This window comes from Phaethon lepturus, unplaced genomic scaffold (genome assembly GCF_000687285.1).
Source record: "Phaethon lepturus isolate BGI_N335 unplaced genomic scaffold, ASM68728v1 scaffold26568, whole genome shotgun sequence".
Lineage (NCBI taxonomy): Eukaryota > Metazoa > Chordata > Aves > Phaethontiformes > Phaethontidae > Phaethon > Phaethon lepturus.
In genome coordinates, this window is record NW_010557255.1 from 385 (window position 1) to 16,940 (window position 16,556).

General features: G+C 39.1%; 1 protein-coding gene across 1 annotated transcript in view; it reads right to left on the minus strand.

Moving 5' to 3' along the window:
* Positions 1-5,798: 5,798 nt before the first annotated feature.
* The window catches only part of CRBN (cereblon), a 17,169-nt gene continuing 6,411 nt past the window's right edge, over positions 5,799-16,556 (minus strand). The window contains exons 5-10 of the mRNA XM_010292725.1: positions 13,722-13,784; positions 12,899-12,983; positions 11,134-11,249; positions 9,216-9,280; positions 7,549-7,680; positions 5,799-5,982 (exon numbers count right to left, since the gene is read on the minus strand). Coding sequence (XP_010291027.1) covers positions 5,799-5,982; positions 7,549-7,680; positions 9,216-9,280; positions 11,134-11,249; positions 12,899-12,983; positions 13,722-13,784 — 645 coding nt within the window. The remainder of the gene's footprint in view (positions 5,983-7,548; positions 7,681-9,215; positions 9,281-11,133; positions 11,250-12,898; positions 12,984-13,721; positions 13,785-16,556) is intronic.

Genomic DNA, 16,556 nt, shown 5'->3' on the forward strand with positions numbered 1-16,556 from the left:
GAGTACAGAGGTGCGTATGTCTATAGGTAGAGGGGGGTGTGTGTGTGGGGGTCTGTGTAGGCAGGAGCCCTGCAGTGTCTCAGGGGGGCACCTGAACATCCCCAGCACTTGGGAGGCTGTCGCTGGGTGAGCACTAAAGCCGTGGGCTCATCCTGCCTCCATCCTGCCGCTGGTCCACCAGCCAGACCATCAGCCACGCCTGCTCTTCTTGGCTCCAGGAATTGTGCTTCACACGGCCAGGCTGCTCCAGGACACTTTAACACGCAGAACCTGGAAAAAGTCAGGAAAGGATCCTGCCATGCTCAGGCTGCCCAGCTGATGGCTGCGAGCCAGAAAATTATTCCATTTTTCTTTGCCCGAGTTTCCCCGGCCCCAGAGGAAGGAGGTGTCTGAACAGACCATAGCCCTGGTCCTGTCACCCAGCACATGCGTGGCTGGGGCTGGCTGGGCACTGCCCCATGGTCCCAAAGCACATGGGGACACAGCAGAGCGGGTTCACATCCCAAAACATCGCCAGTTGTACAGGGTGTTTTAGAGTACAGGCCCCCAAGTACTCTAAAAGTTACATTTACCTTCTCTGGGATTAAGGAAGCCAGGTAACGTGCTTCCACTTCTCCGTGGATTCAATACAGTCAGGGACGATGTCTTCGGGTACACGGTGCTCCACCACGGCTTTTGTTCGGGTGGCTGACCTTTCTTATAAGTTTCAATAAACCAGCAAATCCTCCAGAACACCGTAGTAGTGTAGTAGAATAATGCCTTTTCCGCCCTTAGAAAGCTGCTTCCAGGGCCAAAAAGTAAAGATTGCATTACCTTGGCGGAGTGTTAGTGGTGGAGAGACTAACGGCGTCCTTCGTTATCGGGTGGTGCAAGAGGGCAAGGAGTTAAAGCTTTGACCTTTGAGGTAGTTTCTTTATAACATGGTAGGACAATAGCTCTTTAAGAGGCTGAAGTTCAATTCCACATGCTCCGCTACCTGCATGTCGCTTAAACTACCCGTCCTGTAGCCTCACTCAGGCGTTGTACCTCTAGACAAAGCCGTATGGAAAAGAAAGAGGAGGCTGGAAGCTGCCCTTCTCCGCAGCTTTCCCACAGCAGATGCCTATGGCTGCGTGGAGCAGCAGCACGGGGATGCCCATCGTAAACTCTGGGTGGTTCTCACAAAGTCCTCAGGGTATTTGTATAAATCTTAGAAAAAACTGAAGGGCTTTTCCAATGGAGTGGCAACCATCCTGAATTCGTGCTAGCCCAACGTTTGTAAGGGGGAACACCATCATGCAGCAATCCAAGCGCTCAGAAGACACTAAGGTCTTAAAATACAGAGGAAAGGGACAGCCCACGGCACGCCGCAGAGCTTCAGTGAGAACAAAAAATTCTGCAAGAAAGGCTGAAGAGACAGTTAAGCCACCTCACCTGTGTCCACTTTGAAAATATTGGAAAAAAACCCAAGAAAAACAGGGAGTTTACTCAGTTAAATTGTTTAGCAAGTGACCCAAGAACTGACAGCAGGCAGGCGGACGCCCATGCTGGTCAGCCTAACTGCCATGACCTCGCAGCCGTCCCTTCCCGTTACACCTCTGGGAGAGCAGCATTCTGTCACCACCCTCCCAAAGATCAAAGAGACAACGCGGTCTCAGCTAGGAGGTAGGAAGAAGGACATTTTGAAAACGGTCATATAGGAAAAATGAAGTTTTCCATTGCATTTTGAGGCCCAAAGCAGGATTAGGCCCATTTCATACACTGAATTTAAGCCTTCTAACAGCAAGTTAGATTTTGGCACCACGAGTTAAGCTAAAACTTCACCTTGCTGATTCTTTCATAACCCACCAGGAGAACATTCTCCTAATAAAATCGATGAATAAACCAGGTATTACTGGGATGCATTTCTGGTGCTGCTGGCTGAATGAAACAGGGCAGCCCTGCAAGAGCCATCAGCTCCAGGGACATAACCTGCAACTCGAACGCCCTTGTGCTGAGCCTGTCTGCAAAGCCTCCCACCTATTTTCCTCCAAGCGTCTCCTGATGCATCTTCTCCATGCTCTCACTACCTAACCCCCTCAGATCTACCTTCGTGGGAGAAGCTGGAGACAAAGGGGATGCTGGAAAAACCATCTGGACTCCTAGACCTTGAGGAAGTTCATATGGAGGGAAACAATTTGTGACTGAAGCTACAAATTACTCAGGTGGATTAAAGCAAGTAAGCGCACAGATGAGAGAAGAGTTTGACACGAAGTACTTAATGTTTCATTTTGATTATTCATTGCTATGACAACATATGCTCTCTCCATGTTAGTTTTTACATTCTTTGTCCTTTGCCCTTCAAGCCTTCACATTCTTTAAAGCTGAAACTCTTTACTGAACACGTTGCTTTTTGAAACCAGCCCGTTTAAAACACAATGTAAACCCAAACATTTTCTTTCTTCTCAACAATGGGGGGGGGGGAATCAGTTTTGAAACAAACTGAATTTTATTCTTTGCAAATGTTTGCAAGCAACCAGATTTTTCTGAAAAGTTGTCTCAAAAGGCAGAGTTAAAGCAGAGAATGTGCTACCCTTTCCACAGATTTTACAAAGCAATTAAACAAAGGTGAAAAAAAAAAAAGAGAGGAACAAAATGAATTGCAGCACATACAAAAATAGCATTAAAACAAACAAACAGTAGAGTATTTGAACATGTTTTAGACCACGTGTGCAAGTGCCCTATGTGATTCTACTTATTCATCAAAACGAAACTGAGAGATACAAAAACTTGCAATATTACAGGCTCTGATTGCATGATGGCTTGAAGATGAGCAATGCCACGCTATGTGTACTCCAACCCAGGCAAGACCTGCTGCTGCGCAGGGCAGTCCCCTCTCTGCCCCTGCGAGACGCCCGTTTGTCCCTCCTCCCTCCGTCAGACCCGACTCGGACGCAGCTGCGCAGCCAGGACACCAACCCTGCGACTGCCCAACTCCTAGGTCTCCGTGAGACGGAGAGATTATGGTGGGAGGGGAAAGGGATCCCTTTTGGCAGCAGCCAGCAACTCAATCGGCTTAACGCACGCATGAAGCTACGTGCCAACCAATGAATGTAGGAAATTATAGTAAAACGTGATATCCTTTGTATTTAGCTCTCACAAGCATAGGATGTTCATATTTGTCAGTAATAATTTTCCACAATCCCAGTCTAGTAGTTTTCTCTCCAAAATAGAGAAAAGCAGCATAGAAAATATTAACCAATGTATAGAGCCATCCACGACCCCCCAACCACCCTGTAAGTCACAGGTTGGACACGTGTAGCCCTGTAATGGCCAGCTTCACCACGGCAGGATTCGGCATCGTGGCAGGAACCTGAATCACACTCGTTTTCAACCTCAAAAGTGTCACGGCGAACAAGTGAAAGTGAAATGGCAAACATTACACAGAAGGTTAGGCAGATGGAACATCATCAACAATAAAACTAAATTAGTGGTTTTCTAAATCCCGACTTTTCTCACTTGATTATATTAGTTTGCATTTGACTATATATACACAATACCAAAAATATGCCTATTCTGTCTTCAAACATTGCCAACGTAACGCCATTTTTTTAGTTGAGGCAATCCAAAAGACTCAGCCAAAAACCCAAAGACCTTATGAAGTTCAGTGATAGCTGAGAAAACAATAATTTGGAAAACCTCACTCGCCATGCCCTCAGTGAGCACTTCAATCGAATGGCAGCAGAAGGTACTTTAAAGCACGCACTTAAAACTTCTTGCTGCCCACAAGCCCACTGAGGGTAATGGGAACAACGGATACTAGGTACCCTTGAGGGAAAAAATAAACCAAGCCTACAGCCAAGCTGTGTGTGTGTGTCTGTGCGCACACACGTGCGTGTTGTGTGTACATCTGTGTCCGCGCACGCGCAGGGCATGAGGGGAAAGCCAAGTACGATTTCAGTGGTTATCCAAGTACAGAGGTTTCACAGTCTCTCACACTAGTGCTTATCATTTCAGCCTTTTGAAAGCTTATTATAGAAACACAATCAAAATACAGTGCTTTCTTGAAGAAAATGAGCCATCATTCACCCTCTATTTGTTCAGAATAATATTCAAAGAAGTATTGCTTTTCACAGTTCACTGGCAAGTCAGAGCACCGCACACAAAATTAAATACGGTATTAAAGATGTCTATGGAGAGAACAAAAGTTATCACAGAAGCACAGAGGTAGAAGGCTTCAAAGAACCAAACCTGAGTTACACAATCATTAGTTTCTAAATACCCAGCATAATAAACTATCCTAACAGCCTTTCAGCGTCGAGCGTCTTTGCACATCTGCGTATCTTTCCAGCCTCACTGTCAGAGCTACCACACCACCATTTAAATCAGCTGCTGGTCTTGTAGAGAGGCCTGACTTAGCCCTTCTCTGGAGTCATCTGTCCATGCTACGTATGTTTGATGTAGGGGCGTGACTGAGAACCAGCAAGTAGTGGCCGATGTCTTAAATCTTAAGTAGTTTCGTGTCGTTACATTTAATGATGCAAGCTCTCAAAGGTTTACTGTGAAGAAATAAAGAGTGAATGATAAAGCTTCAAAAGAAAAAACAAGTGTGTACGTACACACACATACTGAAGAAATCTTCGTTTTCCATCACCAAAGTGCATTCTGAGGGGAAAAAACTACCAATAAATCAGTGGCAAAAACTGCCCCATTTTGGCACCTGATTTCTGTAGCACAGACAGCACTTCAGATGGAAAAAAAAAAGCACTGCCTTTTATACCTGTTTTATTTAGAAACTTCTGCTCTTTCTAAGGTAAGGGTGATAATGTGAAATTTTACTTTATGGTATGAAAGTGTAAAAGAAAAAAAATTGAAGAGATGTTGCCTCTCCCTTGTCAAAATAAATACTACTCCATAGTTACATATTTTAGAGAGTACTCCAGAACCTTGGACATGTATGCCAGTAAGCTAATCTTCACAGAAATAATTTTGAAAAGTAAATATAAACACATTCAACAGCAAATGACAATGTAGTCTATGTTCTGGGACTGACCTGTATATTTTGTATAGTTCGTTTAGAATTTAAGACTTCTAAAGGCAAATAGACTCAACAGATCAGACAACTTGTAAGGACTGAGTACTTCACACGGGTTCCTTTCAAAGGGCTTCTTGCAACGCAACTGCTCCAGCTGCAGGGAGCAGGAAGCTCCCGCTTTTGCCAGTTACAGCGCTGCCACTGACATTACCGACACAGAATCAGCCAGAAGAGATACTCCAGTCTTGTACTCGATGGTTATTCAGCAGATATCTGAGAAACAGCACAAGCATAACATTTGAAGTATTCCACATCGTTAGAAACGGGGATTCTCAGCAAAAACACTTTTAAGTATATTGTGGAAAATACTTGGCAGCAAGTAACTGGTATCCTACCAGCACACATATATTGCATAAATTATACTGTGTTTATTCGTAATTTTAGTTTCCCCCCGCCTTCTTTCACTGCAACTTGATAGCAGTAAACATTTTCCGAAATTATACAAGGAAAGTTCAGTCTCAAGTCTGCCCAGATGGATCAGATTGATTCCTTGGTGTCTCATGCCACCTCTTCTCCTCAGCTGTCATTTTAAAGACTCAGCCTTCAGTTCTCAGTGTGTCTGAAACAACAGTAATGTGGATGCACACCAAACCCGAATGCAGTGAGCCTGCTTGTTTGCTTGGTTTCTGTGTGTGGGTGTGGGTTCTTGGGGTTTTTAAGTTTAAGTAAGCATCAGAAGCAGAACTGAGCAGATGCATTTAAGAGACAGACTACTGCCTGTGTGTCTCCAAAGCAGGTTGCTAGATTACAGGCAGAGTAACGGTGATCTATCATCGTCTGAGTCTTCCTCTGTTTCCGGAATCCGCGGCAGGAGAGCAGACCGTGTCAATCCCCAGAATTTCTGAGGTGACATATCCTTTTTGGTAGCTGTGAACTTCCATCCCATGTGGTTCCCACAGATTCTGCACTGGGCTATAGTCCAGGCATATCTACCAAAAACAAAACAAGAGGTTGATGCTAACATGTATAGAAAAGACATCTTAAAAAAAATACTGGAACACAGCTAACTCATCAAGTCAGGTAATACTAGTCTCAAGCTACATTTTCAAAGAATCTTCAGGAATCGAGGTGCCCAGCTCCCATCCAAAAACCCTGCACATCTTAAAAATAATAAAAAATATTTCTTTTTTTTTTTTTTAAAAATCAGCCTTCAAATAGAGAAAGCAACTAAAGAATTTTATTAGCCCAACATTTCAACAGTACAGTGAAATGCTGTATGCCTTAAAGAACAGTCAGGAAATGGTTCTCAGAGTAAGCTACTTAACAGAAATAAAAGCGATTTTTGCACTGCTCCTAGATTAACAGGGAACTGCACTTTCCAGAGCAACAGAGCTTTTCTTCAACAGTTTTAAAAGGCAGAACATGAATATTTCAAAACCCTCATAGAAGAAAAGAGCTGAGAATACACATAAGGATGAGAAAAATTAACTCCAGATATTATAAGCCACAAGTTTTCTTCAGGGAGTCTTAAAGCACGCATGTCTTGTGACAGATGTGCCATACACCCTCCATGTCATTACTCAGCACTGTGTAGTAAACCAGAAAAAAACCCCTACAACCCCATGATCAACATGAGAAAAATAGAAGAGTAAACGTGTACATGTATTAGTCAAGAACCTTGGACCGGCTACAGAGATCGCAACATACTATTTTATGCTGCTTTAGAAGAGGCCGTGCTAGCCAACGGGACAGAAGAATGACTTTTGACACTCTGGCACAGAAAGGACCACACACAAGAATGATTTGGTGAAAATATATTTAAAGAATATTTTTGTGAAACTAAAATTCAAATGTAGTTTAAAAATACCTGAAATGTCAAGAGTTAAATATTCAATCTTTTGAATGAGCGCCTGAGGAGTACTTACCTAGCCACAAAAATTAAATTCAAGCTACCAGAAAGGGGTGACATTTTGATGCAAGACCTGTCATTATTCAGCAAACTTTTATATCCTGACCATTAATTCTGCTACTGTTTCAGAGAGGCAGACTAATTAAAAAAAATTTTAAATAAAAATCAAAGGTAATCGTATTAATACAAATTTTTAAATTCATGAAGCCTTTATTCAGTTTTTAGATCTAAAAAAAAGTATTTCATGAGAATAGCTGCATTTAGTATTCTGGTTTTCATTTGCACTTTACAATCAAAAAAAGCTGCATGGAAACAACAATTGTTATTTTAGTTGTAGCTTATATAAAACTTGACACAAAGAAACTCCCAGACAATCAGTATCCTGTTTACAGCTCTCAGATGCTAGACTATTTTTAAAATCTTAAGACTTCCACTTCAAAAAAAAAAAAAACCTGAAAACATTCTAACTGAATTTTCCATGTTATCCTGTATTTTGAATAAGTCTAAATTTACTTTCCCATTCTTAATATGAGCAAAATGACAACATACGTTTCAAAACTTATATAATTACTACTTCACCATCACAGGAATACATTTACAACCAAGTTTGTCATTTATTAACAAAACTTCTTTTAACTTTTCTTACCCAGGAAACCAGCTGTGCTCTGTCGATGGCCGTCCACTGAGATTCAAGTTGCAGGCTTTATATACAGTAAGGGTTTCATGGATGTACCCATGAGGATTCACGTATGCTGCCATGGGTCCACATAAGGATAAACTACAACAGACAATTAATAATTTTGTCAGAGTTCAAGGAAGAAACAAAAAATCAAATGCTGTCAAATATCATCAGAGGAAAAACTGCCAACCATGATTAAAACTATTTTCCATAGCACAAGAATGACTTTAGGCTGTAGCGGGGGGAAAGTACCTTTAATTATATTACTAAAAACTGAAAGAAAATAGATATTACAGTAAAACATCACTGGTCAGATTTTCTTAGAGTTGCAGAAATTTAAGTGTCCGGTGTTATAAATCCGATGCACTCTATATTAACATAAATTATTCCTGTTATCCACTTATTAAGTCCCTAGTTCAGAAAAGCTATTTTAAAAGACATTACCATCAGTAAGGATTAAAACATCCTCGTGTTCAGATGAACCTCACCCAGCTGTGTGTTAAAGGGGACAAGTTACTTAGATGATAGCTGACGGGATGCTACGGAAACTACCTCGTTTAAGGTAGGTATAATCTTTCCCTCAAAAACCTACAGCTTTGTATATAAAAAAAAGTACACGATAGACTCATAATTTATTTTACTTGCTGCTTTTGAATACCATCTTTCAATAAAACCAAGTAACATCTATACTGCTACTTTTAAATCTAACTTTACAAGTAAGCAAAAACGTTCATTCATTACACTAACTTTTTGGCAGTCTTCTGTTAAAGTACATCATATTGACACAGCAGAAATCATAGTGTCTGGAATCCATTATTTGAATAGAAGATAAAAAATGGTTTTTAATTATCACATCAGCTTCTTATCACACTGATAAAGGAAAACTGTGGGGAGTCTTGCTTTGTTAAACCAAGACATCTTTTAACCTTCACAGTATCATAGGTGATGGACAGCTATTCGTTATTCAAGATAAACAGTGCCAAGACTGACAGAAGCAGCAATTATTTGGAAAATGTATAGTCTTATCATCATTGAACATGGAAGATACCGTATAGGTCAAATATATAATGGGAACATACTGCCTAGTGCAGTTATTAAGATTAAACCCCATACTCTTAAAATAAAAAAGGTATCATAACGGTTAATGACATAAATAGGCAATTTCCTCACATGACAACATCCTGAGAGCCTATCTATGCCACCCAATTAGTGCATTTTAATCTGCTGTTGAAGACTGTTGACACCTAGAAGTCGGGATGAAGTGCTGAGAAATAAAATTCAGGATCTCATGAACTTTGTTCATAAATAATAGGACAAAAAGAAAAATCTATATAACAAATTGGTGTTACAAAACTCTTCAGTGGCAAGGTGCTGGACTAGATGGCATAACATGGCCTTTCACACGAGCTTCCGTTACAATATACGTGGTGATGTTCAGATTTACTAACTTTTTATTAAAAAAGCTCAAGTAACCTGTTTTGTTCTATAAAGAAAACTTCCTATAAATATTTATTTAAATTTTATTAGAACTCTGGAAAACACAGTAGTTGTAAGACATAACCTAGCTTAATCTGTTTTGCTGTGCCAATGTTTCTGATCAAGAACCTCCCAAAGATTAAGAGCAATAAACTCACCTGAATATTTCATTCTTGGTAGTTATTTCTGTATCTTGGCATTGCTTACAACAAAGAGATGTACACTTCAAAAGAAAAACAAAGAGGGTAATTTCATTCATTTCCAGGCGCTTGTCAGCACAGCGGCAAATAAGTGTCTCTCCCCTTCCCTCAGAACAGACTTTGTACCAATTCTTTTGTTTATCTGGGCAGCAGTCACTTATGTTTTCTCTTCCTAGCAAAGGATAACTTTTTTTCTATGCATTTTACTTATTTATGGTAAACATTAATTGTTATCTAAAAGACAAAGCAATTTTCATATACTCCCCCCAACACACACACATACAAGAGGATCTGACTACACAAAGATAATAAACGAGTCAACCTTCTAAGGTCTCTAAAAGCTAATTTAGAAAACAACCTTTGCTCTTCTAAAATACAATACAGAAAAGGTAGATGAGTATAAATACAATCATTAAGTCTTTCTAAAATTTGAGAATACTGTAGATCAATGGTTTTAATATCCTCACAAAAAATATGTGACATGCTGATCTTTCTCTTAACGATTATAACAGATTAATCTATCTTCTACAATTTCTAGGAAGTAGAACAAAACAATTCATCACTGACACTGCCCAGAAAATAAGCACTTAAATCAGCTTAGCAGAACACTACCATCAATTTTCGGGAGGTGCATTACTTCTACCCCTTTTTTAAGGGTAATGCATGTGAAATTACCCAAAAAATGATCCACTATGTTTTGGAACAAAATGCTGTGCCTAGGATCTTCACTTGGACAAGCCCCTGTGTGAGCATATCAGAGTATTTTCAGAGTTTCTGACTCAGGAAAGACAAATGAAGTTTAATCTGATTACAGAGCCTCACGCAAAGACCCGTCCATTCTTGACTCAGAATCTGGAAGAGAGATTTTCTGTCTCCTTTTCTCTGTATATAACTTTTTACATTTTTGGTGCATGAACTTTGGGAAGAGGAACAGTATTAAAATGATAAAAGGTGAGGGTCAATCAGGATGTATATAGCTATTCTTTGTGATATGAATGTATTAACAAAATAGTAATTTATCCCTGCATTCAAGAAGCAAAAAGTAAATATTCCAGCTACCACCAAACACAAACGAGTTTACAGGTAAAGTATGTATTTATACCAATGGCTATTTTCAGGGTTTTCTCTTTAAAAAGAGAGTAGCAATCTGAACTGCTGTTGGGAGACGTTGCAAATGCTGTTCCTAAAACAGCCGGACTCAGCATGAGGTTGACTGACACTTAGCTGCATTATCAGTTGTAATACATTACTTATAGTAGATATTATTATTAAGAAAGGTACTACGTAAAAATAAAACTTTAAAGTCCTACATTTAGAGCATTACATGGCCACGGCAATGGAAAGAAGGGAAGACAAGTTTTTGAACATCTTGAAAAGATATTGCCTAACAAGTCAATAAATGTCTTTTGCAAAAACCCTTTCAGTCCAATACTTAGATTTATACTCAATAGCTTGATACTATGAAGTTTTATCTTTTATTACAAAATCCACAAGTTTTCATGACACAATGCTATTTGATTGGAATGTATTATAGTGTTGATATGGGGTTATGATATTCATAAGACGGTTGTCAGCAACATTGGACTTCTAGCACCATCTCTTGGCTAAGAAAGTGCTGTGAGGTGTTGAAATATGATTTCTAACAAAAGCAAATATTATTATATGTTTCTTTCTTGCTGCCAAACATAAAGTCTAGTATTGAGAGAGACCATTTGCTTTCTTGAGGAAACTTTTAAAAGGGAAGGAAGAAATAAAAGAACACCCAAATTGACTCTCTAGAGGTACTCTTTGAAATTTCATACATTTTTGTTAGAGATTGTAAGTCACTTCTATTTTTTTTGTGAGAATCATTTAGTGACAAGAAAAAAATACTCACTTTGTTCATAATATCTAATTCACACCGGAGTCGCTGTACAGCACTACCTATTTTAAGCAACTGTATACGTAATGCATCATCAATTGGCAGGCAAGCAGCAACTCTGTAAGAAAAATCTAGAAATGAGAAGTACCAGGCCTGTTAGAATGTTGAAGAAAAATAAAACCTACTACTTCTACTCAGTTAGAGATAAGAGTGCTAAAATTTAGGTTTATAATAGACTTTTGGAGGTCATCTCGGTACATCTTTCCACCCTAAGGCTGGATCATGAAAACCTCTAAGATATCTGTCTAATCCACACTTTAAGATCACCAGTGGTGGAAACTGAGCAGTGATGGTAAGGTAGCATATTCCAAAACCAGAACAGACCCCTGGAGAACACTGTCCAATACAGAATTCCACTTAGACAGTGAATTACTGAGTTTTCCAACCACCAGTGGTTATCTTTATGCTTGTACTTCCTCTTTTTTTTTCCCCTCCAAAAAGACAGACAAGCTTTTATGAGAGAAGGAAAAATTAAAGAACAAAACCCAAAATACACCTCCTTCATAAATTATAACCAACTTATATTGCTCATGTTAGTACTATAAAAGTATTCTCTACTGTTATATTGTGAGAAGGAGAGAGACGTAACTCTGCATACACTCCCTTCTAGAGGTTTTGGAGTGTTTTTCCACATTTGAATGCAGACCAAAATTAGATCCAAAAAAATAGTCAGTCAGGATGACAGACTTTAAAAAAAAAAAAAAAAACAAACCCAAAGTTTTAATATGATAGTAAATGCTCAGGCAGCAACTTCAATCCGATATTAAAAGGCACAAATACAAAAAGGTAGTGGACTTTACTGCAGTCATTCTTTAATTTAGCTAACAAAAACCTTGCTAAGCTGGAAATCCCATTCCTCACAGCCTGTAAAAGACTTCAAAAGCTGAAAATTAAAGTCAGCAAAACATCAGTGTGCTGTGAATCATGAGAAAAGAAGTGCCAAAAAAATACTGGATTTTTGGTTTTCATATTATTTCATATGCTTGCCATACACGGTCCTCTAAGCAGCACTCTGGACAAAGCAGATGGGAAGTACTTTCAACCACTACTTTAGCCAAATCAGAAATGAGAATTCCATGTACGTCAAAACTATTGAGCCCAGACCTGCATTTGGTGCTCAACTGACTTTAATTGAAGGCTGCAGTTTGAATTTCCCCCTTATTAAGTATTTGAAAGTCTACACAGGAAAGAATGTTTTGCCCCCTCAGAAAGGCTTCAGCTGAGATTTCCAGCTTACTAGATACTAGAGACCTGCAGAGAGAAGAGGCTTGTTCACTGGGGCATAAACCCAATGCCTGCTATGGCAAGAAATCTGATCCCAACTTTTTTGTGATTAGGTGACTGGTGATATTTTCCCTCATATCAGATAAGAGGTAATATGAAGTAACAAAGACATTATACATACTAACAAACCTATGTAATAATAATTTTTTAAAAATCTAGTATGGTTTTTGGCTCTTGTTTTCTTATGAAACATTCCTCCCGCACAATGGATTTCTACTTCTTTTACTGAAGATGTTTTGGCACAGCTGGAGGATGTTCATGTCTTTAAAAGCTCTATCATCCTTTTGTCAAAGTCAACCATCAAAATTTACTGGAAACTGGAAGTGAGGGATAGACTACCAAAAAGAGGTAATTATTTAAGCCTTGTTTTCTTACAAACTTAAAAAAAAAAATCCCCAAAACCAAATTTGAGTTCATAAGCTCAACAATATCATACCTATTGGGTTTGCTGGAAGAGATTCATCTTTAAGATTTTCATCCCATTCATGTAGCTGCCTCTTGACTCTTTCCATCAAGGTTTCCTTTTGTTAGAAGAAAAGCCTAGTTTAAATACATAGGTATTTCTGTTTTCTTAGGGGAAAAAAAAAAAAAAAAGGGAAGCAAATGTAGAGTAAGCTATTTTCCCTAAGTGGACATTAGCTTTTAAGACTTACAATAATTACAGACTCATTTTGTATCTACATATTTTAAACCAAGAGCAAAATAGAATGGGAAATGGGCCAAAATGAACCAACGGCAAATGGTGGTTGTAACTCATTTGAGATAAGGAGACAACCATTCAAATTCTAGAACTGCACAAACAGGATAAGGGCTAGCCTACTCCCTACTTTTGCCTCTCTTACACCAGCTCTTTTATGTACTAATATACATATTAGTATTAGCACATAAAGAAATACTCTTTAAAGAGTAAGCCAACTCAAACAGCCAACTCCAACCTAAGACTATCCAGCACCCTGGTGGTTAGGACACTCACCTGGAGCACATGGGACAGAGGATCAAGTTTTTGTTCTTGCAGACAGCACTGCAAGAACCTGAACCTCTGTTATCCACCCCAGACATATGCTCTAGCATGAGTGAACAACTATACAGAGGGGGAAAGCCCTTCCTGCTCCTTTCATGGTAAACTGAAAACTATACACTTCTTTAAAATGTAACTTATGAGCCAACAAAATTAAAGCTTTTTACATTATCCAATAATTAGATATTAAAACATACAGAATTAATTGTAGATTATTTGGTAATACACAGGGTGAACTTACAGCATCATATAAAGAGTAGAGCCAGGGAGGCCAAGATGTCAAACTTGCACAGTGGAACTTCCTCTAAAACCAAAGCCACAAATATTTATTCTTTACCATTACCAGATTTTAGGGTTTGTTCTTGTTCAAACAAATAAAACAGAGAATAGATACCTGTTTATTTAAAGACACAACAATTTATCACCATCAGGACCAGTACTTCAACATGAAGCTTCCAAACCACTTCTCAAATGCATTGAGAGCTAAGACTTCTGCACAAGACAGACAATACATGTATCTTCTCAAAAAACCTGCCTCAGCATTAAAAGTTTTAGTAATGTTTAGTAATAAGAAATTGTGCCTTTCAAAAGAGCACCTATCTGAAATTTAGACAGTTCAAAAAGTGTTAAGTACTATTAGATAGTTCACCTGTTCCTTAGTCTCCACCAATTGTTGGTACCACAGCAAACCACTATGTCAGGTTAGACTATTCAGATCAATTTAGTCAAATGCATGAGTAAATAAAAAGGAGATTAGTGGCCCATACTGTTTTAAGCTGACATATATAAATTCAAAGGATATATGATGATATTTTTGAAGTGGAAAACTAATCTGTTAAAAACATAACTAAAGATACCAACACGCAAGTTAGGAGTTCCAGAGGATGTTTTCTCACAGCAGGACAAATACTGATTAAGAGAACTCAGGCAGTCTTGATGTTTAATCTCATACTGCTATCCACCCTCATTCTGGTATCTATTTTTAGCGGAAGTCACATTTTCAGAAATGCTGACTGAACATCAATGCTTGTGCCAGCCTACTAAACAGCTTTATTGTAACTATCCAAATACAGTGAACAAAATATTGTACACTACTCATTTGACAATATCCTATTAAGAAACACGCAGACCCGAATGGGGTACTGAGTAAGAAACAAAGGTGGAGGAGGAAAACAAAAACAGGGGGAAAAAAAAAAATCCCCTGAAGGTCTCCTAACTATTTACTGAAGGGTATTCTTTCAAAATAATAATTTTACTAATAGGAGCACCCCATGCTACTGAATCATACTTCATAGTGAACATGACTAACATGTTCACTTTAATTGTGGATGAAAGTATCTATGCAATAATACAGAGCAGATCCGGAGGAATAAAGTACAAGTGGCCACCAATATCGCCTCTAAAAGAATCTGCGGCTTGTGTGTATCCTGCAGACAAGAAACCCTAGATTATAACTGCATTCCTTAACCGCCAAATTTCCAGCAGTGTAAGGTTATTTGCTTAGTTAACCAACTCTCTACAGTGACTTCAAAACACTTAAATTTATAGATTTAGGTTAGTAAAAGTCTAAAAAGGAGTACACTGTATAACCACATCGCTTTCCAAAGGAGGATCTCAAATTGTACTGTAAATACTTACGAATTAAATTTTCATTTTCCCTTTGAGGGCAACTATCCTTATGTTACAAATGAGAAAAGTCAAGCAATAAAGACTAAAATCCTCGGCAAATGAATGGTACTTTGAAGAAAGAATTCAGGAACACCAGAACTCAAGTTACTGTTTTAATGAGCAAATGTATCTTCTGTAACAGCTGACACAGGGTCAGCTCTTATATGGAGCAGAAACCATTCTTAAAATGCAACTTCCACTTGCTCATGTTTCTCATTATGTTAGTAAACATACAGAGGTACAGCCTGTTGTATTGGAAATAGTCGCAGTTCTACTGACATCAGTAGAGCGATGGAGGTCAACGGGACAACCCTCTGGATCTGCATCTCAGTCCACAAAACATCTTCTTCTTACAGTGGGTGCACTGCATTTCAGCTATCGTCTGATAGAATCACTCTTGGAAAGGGATCTCCACCGCCCTGCCTCCCCCAAAGCACAGTGTTTCTGGGCTTGTTAACTCAGATGAATTGTTCAAGAACTCTGAGAATCAATAGCTCTTTGTTATTTAAAGTGGGTTTTTCTTTGGGGGGGGGGGGGGCGGGCAGTACGGAGAGCAAAACCATTAAAAAAAGAAACAAATCCAAACCTTAACTGCATCTGACAATGAGAGTTACTGGGATTCTATATTGATTTCTGGAGGTAGTTCCAAAGCTCTCTGCTGATACAGGAGACTTCAGGCTATCTTTCCTTTTATATGCCCCTGACTGAAACGGTGGGTCAAATAATAAATAAGTGACAACTTTAGTTTCTTCAAAAGTGTCAGGTTGCCCTGTTTCACCACATCCTCTCCAACTGACCTCAGTGCTAACTCTTGTCCCATTAACCTTACCGTGCATGTCTGCCTGCTGTTAGTGATAGACGGGCTTTGGAAAGCATGCACTGTGCCTGAGAATGAGCTGGGTTTACACTTGAAAGGCTTTTGCTGGTGTAATTATGCTAGTACGATAAGCTAGCATGGTGCTTACTACGGGAAACATAATTTATTCCAGAAAAATTATCCTTTTGACAGTACATTTCAGACTCCTAAAGGAAAACGCTGTATACTCGTAAAAGTGCGCATTCACTTGTATAAAGGCATCTTTTAGCACCTTTTACACAGCACAGCTGTCTCTAGCACAAATCACACCTTATTATTCTCCCGAGCAATGCAAAAGTTTGTAGCTTAGGTCTGGCATCAGCCACTTAGGACTCTTAAAATTCTGCCCTACTATTTCAGTGTGAATTCCCTCCTGCTTCAAGTACTGCCACAGCTGCAGTGATGCAAAAATAGTGTGAACAAGCAAAGGCAGAATTTTGCAGTGAAGCAAAAATAGGGAATTCGGTTCAACTTTCCTAATGACAATACCAACATCTGGATAGTGATTATTTCTCCCCCCCCCCCCCCCCTCTTTTTTTTTTATATACAGAC